We start from the raw sequence: 16,888 nt of genomic DNA, 5'->3' as shown, positions 1-16,888 counted from the left end.
CTACCGCACTAAACTTTCTCGTTCCCAATTCTTATACTGAATTGTCATTCTACAGCTTTTACTGAAAAAATTCTTTATTAAATACGCAAATTATAATGAGAGATTCCTGAAAACATTGCCGAAGAGAACTCAACTCTAAGAGTGAAATCTCTCTTGTGGACTTTTTCATGATAAATTAATTACACTGTGTTGTACGACAAAAATTTGGTCCAGACATACTGAACGGTATAACGAGTAATACGAACATCAAGACGAACAGGCGGAGACATTCAAAACTCACTTTTTCGATATGTAAAAGCAATAAAACGTGTAAATTCCTTGAAATCTCGAAATTCGATTTCTTTCACGATTACCATACCACCTTCTTTACTACCATCGCTCGAAAGTTAAAAAAAATACAAAAAAAACTACAAGTTCGTTTGTCCATTTTCAAATGATGAAATATAAAAGATGACCAAAAAAAAAAAAAAAAAAACTTTCTGACTGTTCATCGTTACTAAAGAGATTCATATTTCGGCAAGTCTCACGGTGCAATAATACGAATAATTTTTTTATTATTATTATTATTTGTTTTAAAGCAAGCTATCTTCTGCTCTGTAAAGGATGTAATTTGTTAGTACTAAACATATATCGAGACAATTAATATACACTGGACCTTTCTGGTGTAACTAAAACAAGTTCTATGCTTAAAGTGCTATCTGTATATCTGCAAACTATTCGAGCATAGTAAGAATGATTCGTTTTCTAGTATTAACAAAATATTGGATTTTCATAATGGCAAGCTGATCTTGAAAAGCTTTAGATTTACTGTGGTTTACTGAATTTATTATTTTCTAATGATTCGCAGCATAACATTACTGAAAACTTCATCAAACATACTTCTGCAGTACAGAACTACAAAATATACGGATGCATAAACTTGTTTCAGAACAAAATTTCAAAATCAATTCATGCATTTAAAACGAAAACAATTACGAAAATAAAAAGAAAATTACAAAAGCAATTATTTGGCATTCCGAAACTCAAAACACTAAAATACTTTATTCGATACATGGGATAGCTTACCTCAAACTGTGGCCAATTCATTGCCATATTAACACCGTGGTTGTTGGACCACCATTTCAGATCTTTCTCGTGGTCTGCATTATTGACCGTGTGATAGAATTCTTCATAGATTTGAGGAAGACTGAAATACAAAAGAATTCATAATAATTGTAAGAGTGGACATATACGTCAATTTTGTAATAAATTTCATTACTTACATTCTTTTCTTAAACAGTAATTTGATACGTTATTAGCGATAGCCAATTCTGGAATTTTCACTTTCCGGAATCCGGAAAGTAAAACCGGAAAAAATCCGGATTTTGGAAAAAATCCTAAATTCGGAAAAATTCCGGAATATTTCTAAATTCCGGATTTTTTCGAATTCCGGAAAGTGAAATTTCCGCCGGAAAATAAATTTTCAGGAATCTGGAAAGTCTGGGCCATTCCTATACATTATGTAAACTATTTGAGGAACTGATGAAACATGAATAAACTTAATGTACTCATTTTTACTCCTTCAAATTAATATAGATGGTTTAAACATTACATTAAACGACGAACTTTCGCTGATTTTAGAGAAATTGAACGCTGCAGAAGTACTGGTGATTGTTGATACGGGTTTAAAAAAAAAAAAAAAAAAAAAAACAGGTTAACTAGTTTTGCCAACACGGAAGGCCAAACAGTGGCAGCATTTAAGGATGTAAATGAGGTTGGAAGGGAACACCGTAGTCTAGTGGTTAGAGCGTTGAACTGATGTCTGCGTGGTTCCGGGTCTCCCATGCCAAAGCCGCGTACGCTAACCGCTTAGCCACGGAGGAGCTCTGAATGGAGATGCAGTCTACAGATGATCTCTGTTTCTTCAATAGCTTATCCTAATCGTTTAATACATAACTTCAACATCTTACGAGAATGAAGAGTTCTTTATTAGTATTAATCGTTCTTGCTTCGCAATCTTGCTTTCGAAACTGCTGGTCGATTATCTTTTTTTTTTTTTTTTTTTTTTAAGGTCTTGTTCCACCAGATAAATACCGGATGGCACCTTTAACAGTTATAAAATAATTGAATTATATGGTGGTCAAAGATTGATTCATGCGTTTATCTGGTAATTAAAATTGTAAGTGCCTTTCCGCTTCAAGTTTTATTTATAAGGTCACGTACTATCGCTTACACATGAAAAAACACACACACACTCGTTCTCTCTGTAGGTCGTACAAACTGAAAATATTATTCTGCATGAATCGAAAAACTTTTCTACCTTCATATCTATAACCGTACTTCAATAAACTTGGCAATACAAAGCCAAGGCCCATTAGTATTTTTTGAGGTACGGAGAAAGTTTTCCTGAAGTTGTAGCTACAACAGGGGCACTCTAATTTTAAAAGAAGATTTTCCGTGAAAATTTCCGTAACATCTTCCGAATTCATAGATCGTAATACATGTGCATGGTATTATTCGAAAACCTCGTAAAGCTAGGATACGAACCATTAATCTAAGGTAATTAGAGCACACAAGCAGCAGTTTCTTAAGTGAAAATCTACACTTTCTTTGAAAACCCTGTGTGATTTTAAAACGGGGTTAAAATTGTGTTCCATGACTAAGTAAATTTTCGTGACACCACCAACACTATCATTTATGGATAGGTTTAGGAAAATAATAATTTTAATCGGCCTCCACCTTCCCATAGTAGTCCATCGCTCTCCTGTTTGTTTTTTAAATGTAGTATAATTACTTTCTTCTTGTAAATACTTACTTCTGAGCCGAACTTCCTGTACTTAGAATACTATAAAACATTAGTACCAAACAATAATTATACATTAATGTAATCTCTGGGCATTCTTAATACTCAAACATAAACATGCAAACATATCATACTTTGGCCAATCTTTGATTATCTACAAACCTAATTTATTTTGTTCCGTAACATCTAAATTTTTTATTTACTTTCTTCTTCCAACAAAGTTTGAAGCTTCACACCTTTTGGTGCTTCTCAAGCTTATTTATTTCTGAAGATAATTATTTTTTGCAGCTTTTTTTCATCATACTCCTTTTGAATCTACATTGATTCTCTGAGATTTATTCACATCTTCTGTGAACAGTTGTAATACCTGTTAACACTGTTTAATAGAAACTGTCTACTTACTTTCGTGAAACACTGCATTTTGCCTGACTTCTATGAAATGTAGCAATTTCCCTGACCCTCGGCATATTTTAAAATATTTCACTGACTTTCAAGGTGCGTGTGAACCCCGTTAGTATATAAAACTTTACAGATTTTTTCTTTAACTCCCTTTCTTTCATAGTTATTGATGTTACTTTTGTTGACTGTTAATGATAATAGCGTAATGTTAGTGAAATTGGTGATCAATATTATGTTAGTGAAATCTATAAGGAAGACTTCCTCTTAGCTTTTCAGCAATATGATACACTTAACATAGACGCTATCTCAAAAGAGTTCTACGCAATTACTTACACAGGATCCTGGGAAATGTTGAGACACTTGTGAATGCCAAAGAGCATGTCCTTGAAAAATGATAATCGCTGAGCTTCCATTTCTTGGCACTTTTCGAAAACAACTGTCATGTCTTCCATGTACTTGGGGTTATAGTTGTTTATCTCTTGTAAAGCTAGTTCGTATTTTTCTTTGGTCTTCTGAACCTCTTCTTTTGACTTCTGAACTCTGTCCTGCATCTTTTTAACCTGAGAGGAAAATTTCAGAATTAGGTAATAACAGGAGCCATTTGCTGGTGAATAAAGCGCAAACCAATAACTATATATTAATTTAATACTCATGATGCTGGCTTAAATATTAAGTTTTTGTTCACTAGGAACAAAAAACAATTAGCATCAAAATAAGATAGCATTATTATGTTTTTCACGTTTCTCAAAATACTGCATGAATTAAAGAAGATGTAATTTCTCTACGCAGCTTTTGTACATTGACAAATACCTTATTTCGTAATCTCTGTTTACAACTGAAACGTCAAACTTCAATCACTTCATTCACAAATCTATAATTCGTCTCGTAAGCTTATGGCGTTGCAATTTACTTTATTTCTTGAAAGTGAGAACACACCAAGAATAGTTAAACTGTTATTAAGTGAAAAATCCTAATCGGCAATAGGAAAAAAAAAAAAAAATCTTATCAAAAACGACAAAGCTAATCAGTCGAGTTGAAGTGCTTAATTTGTACAAACAGGGTTTGCCTTAACATCTACAGATAATTATCAAAATAATGGGAACACGAAACAAATGCATATTGAACGAAGACCGGCTAGTAATATTGTATATAATTTTATAGTTAGGAACGAAACTTAAATGAGGTACGTACGTTAAATGGAGAAAATATGAATTCGGCAGCTCATGCTCTCAGTACTTCTTTCAGCACTTTAGAAAGAAATAAAGGAAAGCATACATGTCAAATACCTAGGTGATGCGAACTAAGGATTAGGTCTTACGCCAATTATTAGCTCCCAGCGTGATCAGGTGAATGTATGTGTGTGTGTGGTACTTAATTTCTCGGTAACTACTGGCCGGATCTAAACGAAATTTGGTGGGCGAGTAGCCTATCGTCAAAGAGAGAATACTCAAAAGCTCTCTATCTTGCTTGTTGTCTGAGCTCAGGCAGAGACAGACTCGGCTTGACAACAGATGCTGTGTTGCACAGCTTTGCGCGCCAGGAATTTTTAAGTTTTCTTTATCTTGGCTTATATTAAACTACATACATAATACGAATTCAACAAAACAGAACAACTATACTGAAAATTACGCAGAAAAATTGATTACATATTATTTATATGTGAACAAATATGTATATAAAAGATGTGAATAGTGGGAACAAGACAGGTGAACATAATCAATAACATATTTTACAATCGAGAATAGAGGTCAATTATACAGGATTGGAACAATCCTTTCTTAATAGCACAATGCTGAAGAGTTGGCTTTAAATCTGTCTACAATTACTCTAAAATAGTGAATCTGTGTTCTTAGTTATATCACTGCCATTTTTAATCCTCCCTACATACAGGTGCTTTTAAATACATTCCACGGCCATAAGCAATACGTCACACCCACATACACACACAAATAAACGAACTACCGATATACTGAAACAAAAGCACATGACCAAAGATTGATTTAGTTATCCGTTTTGAAAAATACTAAGCTTTAATTTACATTATGTTTTATGAACTACACATTAAAGAATCTATAATAGAACTTTGGATCCCAAATCAGTTATTGTTTATTTTTGTAATAATAAATCATTAGCTTGTTATCGCATTTCAACGAATGAACAAAAGATGTCAATAAGTGGGGTTATTATTAAATGTACTGATACTCATGTTGTAATGTTATTATGTTCTCTATGCATTTACCGTAAAAATAAAATAAAATAGTAGCTAACAGGAAGAATAAAACCACCGTCAAAAATAAATAAATAATTAAATAAATAAGTAAATAAAACTTAAATAAAAACAATAAAAACTTGTATCGGTATTCGTAGTTTGTCAAAAGCTGATTATGTCACTATAAGCGCCCTTCAAAACTTTTATCCCAACACTTGAGAGCGAGAGAGAGAGAGACGCTTATACTCGAGTAAACACGGTCGATATTCTACAACAAAAACTATCTTCAATGAATTTAATCAATTTTCTGACATTTCAACATCCTGTATAATCAACTCTATATACTATTCTATGAACCATCTTTAGTAAATATTATTTTTCTACGATAATATTTCTTTTAAATGTGGTATCGAGTGCAATTAACATACTTCAGAGTAACTCGTGGTTAAGTTAAGTATCTAAGGATATTGTACAAAAGGCAAAGTCAGAACTCAATAATAATAATAATAATAATAATAATAATAATAATAATAATAATAATAATAATAATAATAATAATAATAATAATAATAATAATAATAATAATAATAATAATAATAATAATAATAATAATAATAATAATAATAATAATAATAATAATAATAATAATAATAATAATAATAATAATAATAATAATAATAATAATAATAATAATAATAAAAATAATAATAAAAATAAAAATAAAAATAAAAATAAAAATAAAAATAAAAATAATAATAATAATAATAATAATAATAATAATAATAATAATAATAATAATAAAAAAACGAACTTTTGTCCACGTCCACGTCAAAGTCCAACCCAATAATGGAAAAAATGTCGCCGCAAGGAAAATAAGCGTATGCAACTAATAAGGGCTTGGATGAGATAAAGCGAATTTGACGAGTGCTTAAAAATGAAAATGTATCAATTCACATATTCCTGCATGGTTTCAATATGCTCGGATTACGTCTGTAAAAACTTAAAAGAAAATCAAAAACAATCTGTTGTACGATCAGAGGCATAACTATGAATTGAAAGAATACTTCGCTATCGTATGAAATCGTAATTAATGGTTCCTTGCGACTGATTACCAAAATTTATTAAATTCTTTACAAGATGTATTCTACAAACAACGATCACATATCCTTGTGGACTATTTGAATACTACGCATATTTAATTTGAAAATTTCCCAGCTCGCGCCAAGTGAACTTTGTGGTGGTCAAACACCATGTATGTGAGTTTTCTCGAGATTCTCCCGTTTCCTCCCACTTTATTTACTGCACCATTTCATTTATTTCTCATCATCACCGTCTCTTTTAGCCTTGCCAGGATAAGCGTGGGACGTAAAGCTGAAAGATTACATTTTTTAAATTTGAAAGTTTGTATGTCATTGACTGTTTATCGATTTAGATTTTAGTGCCTCCTTAATACTAATTATTATTATTATTATTATTATTAAGTTATGAATGCATATTTTCCATGTTTTTACTGCCTGAATACCCAGTCTCAACTTTCACTACCACAAAGGGAAGAAACTGATCATCCTACCCTTGCTCTAATGGCTTAATGGCTTCGCCTAGCTGTTAAATAAATACCCTAGAATTTGCCTTTGGGAAGAAACCCAGACAGCCAGATAGACTACTACAACGAAGAACAATTGTTCTTATGCATAAATTAATACAACTGAACTGTCCTACTACATTCTAGAGCAACGCAGTTTATAAATAAATAAATTTTTGTTTCAGGAAAGAAATTTTTCTCACAACTACTGACAAAACTAATGTAACTGAAGCAAAATGTTGTAAAGCAAACAATGGACAAGATGCACATAAAAGGTAAACAAGCAACTTTACTCGAGTAATGAAGCAAATGTAAAAGCAAAGAAAATTCAGATTTAACAATCGTAATACTGGATTAATAATTTCAATTACTATGAACTTTCTCTATTCGATTCAGAACAGGAATACATATACATACAGAAAGGTTGTATATATAAACATATAAAATGAGAATTCAAAAGTATCTCTCCTACTTGTAGGCATTTTCAAATATTGCTGATTACTTCGTAACAGGACTCTTACAGGAGAGTATTATGGAAATATTTTATATTCAAATTTCACCATAAATATAAATAAAAATGCAGCTTGATACAGGAACTTTACCGAAATACATGATACAAACTAGTAACACAATAAATAATTTTGAATACCGATCACAATTAGAATTTGTAGACAATACAATTCTATTCTTTTTCCCCAAATTCACTTGGTTGAACTATTTAATGAGCGGCTGTTTCAGAAGTCCTGCACCAAACAAAGAGGAAAATGAAACACAGAATATCAGAAACAAAGACAGATTTTATTCAGCAAAGTACAGACCTCCACGTTCGATGACCTGGCGTAAAGTTCAGAACACAGTTCATCTGTTAAAGCACAATCTTACGGAACAAACTCAAAATGGGCAACCCTGTCACTATCCCATTAAAATCACACGGAGCATTTCCCAAATATTTCCTATTTCATCTGACTCCTGTTCTCTTTCCACCCACTGTTTACGTATTTCAGGATTATTCAGAAACACCCATTGCTCGTCTCCTGTCACAATTTTCCTCCAAAAACGAAGATCGGTTATGTAGCAATAGGTTATGTAGCAAACTGCAACTCTGCGCTGGGCCTATATCTCTGCCAACTCGTGCAGAATTCGTCGGGATTATATATTGGTGTAATCCATGTAATGCAAGCGACAGTTTACTGTGTCGATTTGGAAGGCTCAACCAATCTTTTTAAGACACGTGTATTGAACTGTAGTTTGGCATGCACAGCATCCTGCAGAGTGTCGTTATGTAAACTGGAAGTCTTCCCGTGTAAGGCTTGTCGGCGAAGCTTAGATCAAATGAAGCTAATTTTTTAAACTAACGGTAAGCTATCGATCGATCCACTACTACTTGTCCTCCACATGAAATTTCTACGCTGGTTTTTGCTGTTATTTTTTCCATATAAATCACAGCACTTAACTAATTTCCAACGATCCTCATGTATCTTGTCCGCTTGACTTCACGGGAACACTTGCCACAAGCGCAGTGCTTGCCTTCATTTGATTTGAAGAAACTATCCTCTATGACTGCAAAGAGCCTTTCAGTGGGATGTAACTTATCGTCGCGAACTTTACCTCATGCAGCACAGTGTGATGATGGTGCAGGACTGACTTCTGAGACAGCCTGGTAATACCATAATTCAACACTGGAATTTACAAAAATGTTACTGCCGTTATATTACCGAGTTATAGTTTCAAGTTTAAAATTAAATTCTACTCAAGTTGCAATATTCTATGAGAAACGAAGTAACTGTACAAAACAGGGTTCACTATATTCTTACAATCTACTGTCTCTAAGAATATACAAACGACTTAGATACTTTTACTTACTGTTTTTATTAAATATGAAGTGTTTTTCTTACTTGTTGTCAGTGTTGGATATAAGTCTCCTTATAAGGGAGAAAATGATAACATAGAAACCCACAAAACAAAATTGAGGTTATGACAAGATAATATGATTATTTTAAAACTTGAAAAATATGCAATCTTTCGAATGTGATTAAAGAAACAACAAGAAATCTATCCATTTCTTTTATATTACGATCAAAGATATACTTAAGGGAACTCAAAAGAAAACCTATCGTCTCTACCTTTTCTCCTTACTTCAACTACTGTATTAAAAATGTATTATTCATAACCAGAAGAGTCATAAAATAAAATGGCAGTGACATAGTTATTAAATACGTTTAAAACTGTAATGCCCTGTTCAGAGTTACTTTACGAGGGCCATTCGGAAAGTAACCTCCGATTGGTTAAGAAACAAACACCAAAGTAAATAATTGATTATATACACATCTGAAAACTACTGCTTTGCTCTAATTTTCAACAGTTTCAATAAACATTCAAGCACTTAATATCTCTGTACTTGCTTAGAAATTCCATCAGCATAAAGATCTCCCGCCTGTGCCTTGAGCTAGTCTGTGATCGCAACTTTCAGCTCCGCATCATGGAACTTTTATGGGCCCACATCACTGACTGTTCTTTAGCTTGAAAAGCTACGATATTGTGAAAAATCGATTTTCACCAACTTTTCTATCATTTTTTTTAACGAGTTCATCAGTGACCGCTGATGGCCTGCCACTTCTCTCTTCGGCATGGATGTTTGTTCGTCCAGTTTTAAATGAACGAACCAATTCAAGAACGAATCCTTCACTCATCACACTTGGTCCATACACAGCACAAAGTTCCCGATGAATAGTTGCTGCCGAATATTGTTTTGCCACAAGAAAACTTATAACAGCTCGCAACTCGCACTTGGCGTAGTATTCTATTGCAGCACACATTTTGAGACGCTACAAAAAATGAACTAGTGATCAGACAACTCTTACTTTATCATGGCTGAATGCAAACTGATCTACCGTGCACGTCTGTGCAAAGATAGTAGCGCTGCCCCCATGAATTCACGTACAGTGACCAATCGGAGGTTACTTTCCGAACTCACCTCGTATTTCCTGAGAGACTCAGAAGAACGAGTTTTCAAGTTTAAATAACAGTACAATTAGGGTCAGTGAGGGTAATTATGAGACACCCTACTGATCTTCAAACAGTGTAGATCAATACAAATTAAGAGCATAGGCATTTAGTAACATCCTTCACAATGCTCTGTCTACATTTTTAAGTTTCAGTTTACCAATTTTTTTAAATAAACTCATTTAAAAAAATGTTTTGAAATTTGAAATCCTATCGTTAACTCTTACATCTACTCGTACAGCAATATCACTATTGTGAAACCAATTGGTGTTGGTGGAAGGCTGGTAGGTCAGCAGTCACGGGTAAAGTTGAATTTGTCCCTTGGGCGTTTTTTTTTTCTTTCTTTTATTTTGTTTATATGGAGGGTAATTATGAGAGGCATGCTGAAATCTATCTCTGTATCCTAGTATGTTTTGTTTGAAAAAAGCTGTATTCTGTAGTTTAGGTAGTCTTATAATTTTGTTTCTTAGTAACTTTCACAGTTGTATACTTACATTATTTTGTTGAAAATAGTCTAGCCCGGGCTGCATATCAATATACTAAGACCCAAAGAAATAGAAGTAGCCTCAATTGTTTTTTACTGAACAGCCTAGAACTTGGTCTAAATTTGTTTCATAAGCCTGTTTTGTAAATTGAAACTATCTGAAGTAGGCTATTGGCCTATAGGCCTATCATAGTCAACTCACAAAAATGTTAGAATAATCAGTAGCTATTTCCACTTTCTTTCTTAGTTAATTTTGTGTAATTCAGCCAAATATTTGTATCTCTGCATAAACACAAAATAACGAAGACTTCTTTGTCTTGCAATTAGACTCCTTCATGCCTCAATATCACATACAGAAAGCTGGATACAATGTGTGTCTCATAATTACCCACCAGGTGTCCCATAATTACCCGTTTGGAGGGAAATTATGAGACAGTACAAATTTTACATTTATTCAACAACTTACGAGATGACAGGAAATTTCTTGGCAGCAAATTGTTACTCTATTGGCACCATAAACTGCTTACCTAGGTTAACTGCTTTCAAAACTAATGTAAGCTGAGTAACGTGGAAAAGTTGTAAAATCTGTCACAATAATTACCCTCACTGACCCTACAGTTCATTCCATTTACAACAAATTGAATTTTTCTCAACAACAATTATCTGTATCAATCTGTACAGTTTCTTAAATTCACTTAAAATGTATGTAGTAATATGGTGCTTCCTTTTAAGATCATTGCTATTTAAATTACATTTTATTTAACACAAATTCTGACAGCTTTAACCCATGGATTGACCGGAGTTCAACATTACTTTTTAGCACGAACTAGGAGAACACGACTTGTAAGAAGAGATGGTTGGCAAACTCTCAGACAGGGCAAGTATATGGTAACTCGGAAGCCACTAAACTTTCAAAGCCACAAACTCTCTGTTTACATTTCAACATTTCAAACTGCTTATGAGTTTGGTTGACATCCCTGCCCTGCTTCTGGACGTATTTTAAGTAACTCAGCTTTCTGAAATATCATTATACGACTAGCGATTTTTGTTGAAAATAGAATATATATATATATATATATATATATATATATATATATATATATATATATATATATATATATATATATATATATATATATATATATATATATATAATCACATCTCTCTCGGAATATTCTAAGCCAGAGGTTTGACTCTGTATCAACTTTATCAAGCATTAACAATGTACTACATCATTTTGCACATTTAGATCAAATTTCTCCAATGTTAACAGTTCTATAAACAACAGAACAGTAGGAAAAACGCATCTAGTAAATTAAATAGGCTTCAATGATGAATGTTTACAAAAGAGCCCTCATCACGAGAGCAAAACAAAACAACACAACACAGCACAGCACAGCACGACAGAAAGTTAAGTTTAACCAAAACTACAGGATATGTCAATATAAACATTATCCAGCATTCAATAGAAACAGATAATAAACACAGCTTATTTACGGAGATAGAAGCTTTAGTTATTAGACGTATGTGAGTCTACCTTTCGATGTGAATAAAGAGCTTCTCAAAATTTATAGTAAGGTTTTCATTTTAAACAAAATAAGAAATGGAGTGCACTGAATAATGTACTTACAAGATAAAACGATCTACACAAAAGACGAAAGAATTTATAAAAAATAATTATAATAATACATGAAGAGTTCACACAGTATAAAGATTATTACCAAACCTAAATATATAACTTTAATACCAGTACTGTTCGTATTATTCTCGCAATTGTTGATTAAATAATTATTTTGTTCGAGTATTTGAATTTTAACAGCAATACACCATCTGTCAACAGAGTCTTCAGCCTACACTGTAGGACATTTCCGACAAAGTATGCAGACGTACGCTAAGAATCATTCCTCCATATGATTACAAATTAGTCACAAAAATGTCGGTCAGTCACAATCAATAGAGTTTCTATAAGAGACCGCAATTTACTGTATATCTATTGCGGAATAAACAGCAATATTACTCCTTAAATAGATAAAGAATACAGTTATAACGGATAGTTCATTTATAACAATGGAGAGAGATCAGCAAAATAAATATCCATCTTTTACACACATTATTTAACATTTCAGTTACCCGTGAAAGAAAAGAAAAAAAGTTACACGTGCACATTTAGTTTACATATAAAACAAAAATAACATACTTACCACAGAACAGTGTAGAACACTAGTGAAAGAAAACTAAAAACTGTTAAACACTTCATTCGATAGAAACGGTAAGAAGTACAAACAAAAAGAAATATTGTAGAAATAAGATGTAATTGAGAAGTGCCAGGGCTGTGGGTACACATTAATATATATATATAGTATTTAGTAATACTAAAAATTATTCCTGCAATATAAAACCTATGCACGTAATAAAAACCTATATGTTTGCTATTTATATACTATGATTTAAATGTTGCAGCAACATAGAAGTAGAGTTGTTGTAATGCAGCATACTTCCAAGACAGCCACATGGCCAACTTATAGAGAAATAACTAATGCAAATCTTGTAAGAAAATGAAGGTTTAACAGAATTTAACCCCAGCTAGGTAAGTAATTTAACAGGTTTACTGTAATTATGTCTATTTGGAACAAAGGAATACCGAACTGGCATGGAAAAAATACTTATAACGAATAAGACACAACACTATTATGCAAACACATAAATCGATATAAAATGTGTTTGCTAAATGATTTGATACAATGGATATTAAACAGTAACTACAGCCGTACTTAGCAAAAACACTTAAAATATACTTCTATTGTAAACACTCTAAGAATCCGTGCTGAGGATGGCAAAGATTATGGGAAAAGGTTATTGCCACTCTCAGCACGGGTTATATTCGTGTTTTTGTACGTACAACTTTAGTTAGTACAACAGAGTTTCTCGTAATATGCTTTATCAGACAAGTGAAATATTGGGAAGATGAAATGAAGGTTGTTTTTATTAGCAAGAAAGATTTAACTGATTGTGCCACAAAATAAATGGAGGAGGAGGAGGAGGATGCTGATAATAATAATAATAATAATTTTTTATTATTATTAAGAAAATTTATATCTACTTATCGTTACATTTTGGACAGTTTTAAGGTGACGTTGGAAATTCACATAATTATTATAAGTTCAAATTATGTATTCTTTACTCAGAAGATACACAATAAATTAGTATATTTTGATTTACACGTGGAAGCAATTATTATACGTAAATTGGTTTTATATCGACGTATGCATCAGTAAGATGTGGATAGGACAAACTAGGAAGTCGAACGAAAGTACGAATTTATATATACGAAAATGAGGAATATTTCTATACCCAGCTGTAACTTCTCTCCACAAAGAACAAATATGAAAATCTAACAGGAAAATGCAGTTCACCAAACAAGCGCAAAAAAACTATGTCGTTATGCGTTTTTGTGTTTAATCTTATTTCATCTTATTCCTGATAGACATCTTCAAAAGGCGATTTGCCATATTACAATAAATAAGAATTGACATAATGGAAAAAAAAAAAAAAAAAAACTTATTTCTCGCTCATCCATTTGAACAGTCAATATTCTGCAGTCAACTAAACTGACATCATGAGTAAGCAGCACGAAAGTAAACCTACTTAACACACTATAATTCCTTTTTAGTTCACTGCATTTTTGTAGTTATTACTTTAGAACGAGATATTTACATCACTGGAGTAAGCTCAAACATTACATTACATTAGATTACATTACATTACTTTACTTTAAGCATATAAAGTTATTCTTCCCCACATGAAATAATAAAAATAATGAATACATTAACATGTAAATCTGACTATCAAAACAGCATATGGGAGCAGTTGAATGATAATTTACTAATACCGCTACAATATAATTACTACATATAGCAAAATACTATTTATCCTTACTTAAAGATTACAATTTTATGATGACGTGATAACAATGCACAAATATCTACCCTTTTTTTGCGTACATATTCCAGAAATTTAAACCACTCACAAAAAACACTACAATATCATCTTCATTATACGCATTATTACAATTTTTCACTTACAACAAGCACATATTTACGTACATACAAAAATAGGCAAAACGGAAACCTGGAATAAATACGTAGCTAATTCCTATATATATCATCTTCTCACCTCAACCTCACGACGAGTTGGTACTATGAACGATTTCAACCTTCTAAACGAAAACCTTGCTTCAGTGCGAACCAACGCCTTCGAACCCTAGGTAGAAGGTTTTAAAAATATATTCTGAATATACGTGAGTTTTAACATTCCATTACAGTAATTTGTTTTGTTTCAATTTGAACAAATTATCTTTACAGCAAAATTACGTAAAATGTCGAAAATACTTATTTCTACATAATCTGATTGCTCGCTCAATTTAATCTGTTTTATTTGAGGGTGTAATCTTAAAACAACTACAGGAGTATTAAAAATTACTGAAGACTGTTGTACAATATAAAAATTACAAAAAATCATACAACTTAAATCGCCTTTTGGTCTTCTTTCCAAAATTGTTGTTTCTGAAATGTTTTAAAGCAACGTAAAAAGTCAAATTTCTACTACAGAGATATTACACAGGGTGGTTCTTTCTGTACTAGATGCAGGAAAATGCATACACTTCAGCAAATTATGAACGCCTAATTATGAAGTTGCATCAAAGAAACGTGGGACAGTGGAAAAGAAAAATCTGGTAGTGTCGGGACAACGATGGTGTCTGGCGCCATCTCGCGCACTGCCCTGTCATGATGTTAAGTAGTAGTAAAGAAGAATGTTTTACACAACAGAGTGTGTATTTACCGCTCATATTGTGTCAGGGCGTATTTTTCAGCAAAGCAGATGATTTCAAATTTGAAACAAGCCACTTTCGTAAACATGTAGTATTGTCTGGATAGTGATGGCGAACACTTCGGACATTATTTAGGATTTAGATTTTCGGCCTTTCTGCATCTATGGCCATTTAGCCCTAACATTCGAGGGATTACGTCCCTCCGCGAGTACACTATCCGGGGAAAGGGAAGGAAGGAAGCGGCCTGGGACCTATAAGTTAGGTACCACTCCGGCATTTGCCTGGTGTGTATGAAGAAAACCCAGGAAAACCTCAATCAGGATGGCTGGTCTGAGAAAGCTTTTTACACTTTTTTGACCGAGAGGCCCCACCGGGAATCGAACCCGGGACCGCTCGCACCGAAAGCGAGAGAGTTAGCGACCACGCTACGTTGGATATTATATCTAATACCGACATGCTTCTCAAGGAGCAAGGTATGTAGTCATATATACATGAATAGTTTCTGATATTTGCATTTTGTTGTCTAAGGAAAGAATCACTCTGTCTATTTATCAGTTCTATACATTGTGTGCTATATTACGTTCATAACTTATGATTCCTTTCCTGAAAATTTGACTCACTTTGACATGAGAAAATGACATCACCACCCAAACCAAATACACTACGGGAAAAATTTCTACGGTACTTACAGGTCACAAATTTTATAGTAACGTAAGCTGTAACAAAAGAAATACTGACCAAAGCTTAAAAACACACTATTTTAAAACTATTACGTGTTACAGTTTCGATCATCAGACATTTTTACATACAATCTGTATATAGCATGTATATAGTGTCTGATGAAGAATATGGTAGATATCCGAAACTGTAACACACAGTAGTTTTAAAATACAGTGAGTTTTTAAGCTTTGATCAGTATTTCTTTTGTTAAAATATACAATCCAAAGCCATGAATAGTGTTATTATCACGTAAGATGATATATTCTTGATTCGCCTATGTGAGTTTTTTTTTTTTTTTTTTTTTTTTTTTTTTTTTTTTTTAACAACTAATATAACAGTTACGCGTATGTATATTCCATCATTACTAGCCTTGTAACTAGCTGATGCCATTTGTTGCTATAGCTGTCATCGATCTGAGAATACTAGCGAAATTTTTATCTTAGTATAAGTTTTCACTACACTAATTTCCTTAGTTAAATTATTTTTGTCTCTATCTTCCTAAAATTTTCAAATAAATAACATTATGCAGCTTTAATGTCATTTGGATTTATGAACTGTAAACAAATTTACATTATCTCGATTTCTGATAAGGGAGATGTCAGAGAATAGGAGAAAAAAAGAGAATGGAAAGTTTACGCCTGAGTTTAAAATTTGTTCTGGTCTTGTTGAACGGAGATAATTTTTATTCTCTCTCTTTATACATATATATGAGTCAGACTAAAAAACCGAGACATCCTATGAAATTTACATAATAATCAATAGTGATGCATTCCTTTTTGCTAACTATTTGAATTAAATAATAGGTCAATACTCAACACAAGTGACTGAAAAAGTAGATTATATGTACTAGTTCAGTGAACATTTAGAGTTCTGAACAATTT

General features: G+C 32.5%; 1 protein-coding gene across 8 annotated transcripts in view; it reads right to left on the bottom strand.

Annotated features, from left to right (window-relative positions):
- Positions 1–16,888, bottom strand: part of Synd (protein kinase C and casein kinase substrate in neurons protein Synd) — a 367,852-nt gene that overhangs the window by 25,370 nt on the left and 325,594 nt on the right. For all 8 annotated transcript variants that reach the window (XM_081738619.1, XM_081738618.1, XM_081738616.1 and 5 more), the window contains 2 exons: positions 3,515–3,741; positions 1,066–1,186 (listed from right to left, as the gene is read on the bottom strand). In XM_081738619.1, the coding sequence (XP_081594745.1) occupies positions 1,066–1,186; positions 3,515–3,741 (348 nt within the window). The remainder of the gene's footprint in view (positions 1–1,065; positions 1,187–3,514; positions 3,742–16,888) is intronic.

The sequence above is a fragment of the Thermobia domestica genome, chromosome 14 (genome assembly GCF_964235325.1).
Source record: "Thermobia domestica chromosome 14, izTheDome1.hap1.1, whole genome shotgun sequence".
NCBI classification, from domain to species: Eukaryota; Metazoa; Arthropoda; class Insecta; order Zygentoma; family Lepismatidae; genus Thermobia; species Thermobia domestica.
Note: the sequence above shows the minus strand (reverse complement) of the source record. Positions and strands in the feature narration are given on the sequence as shown.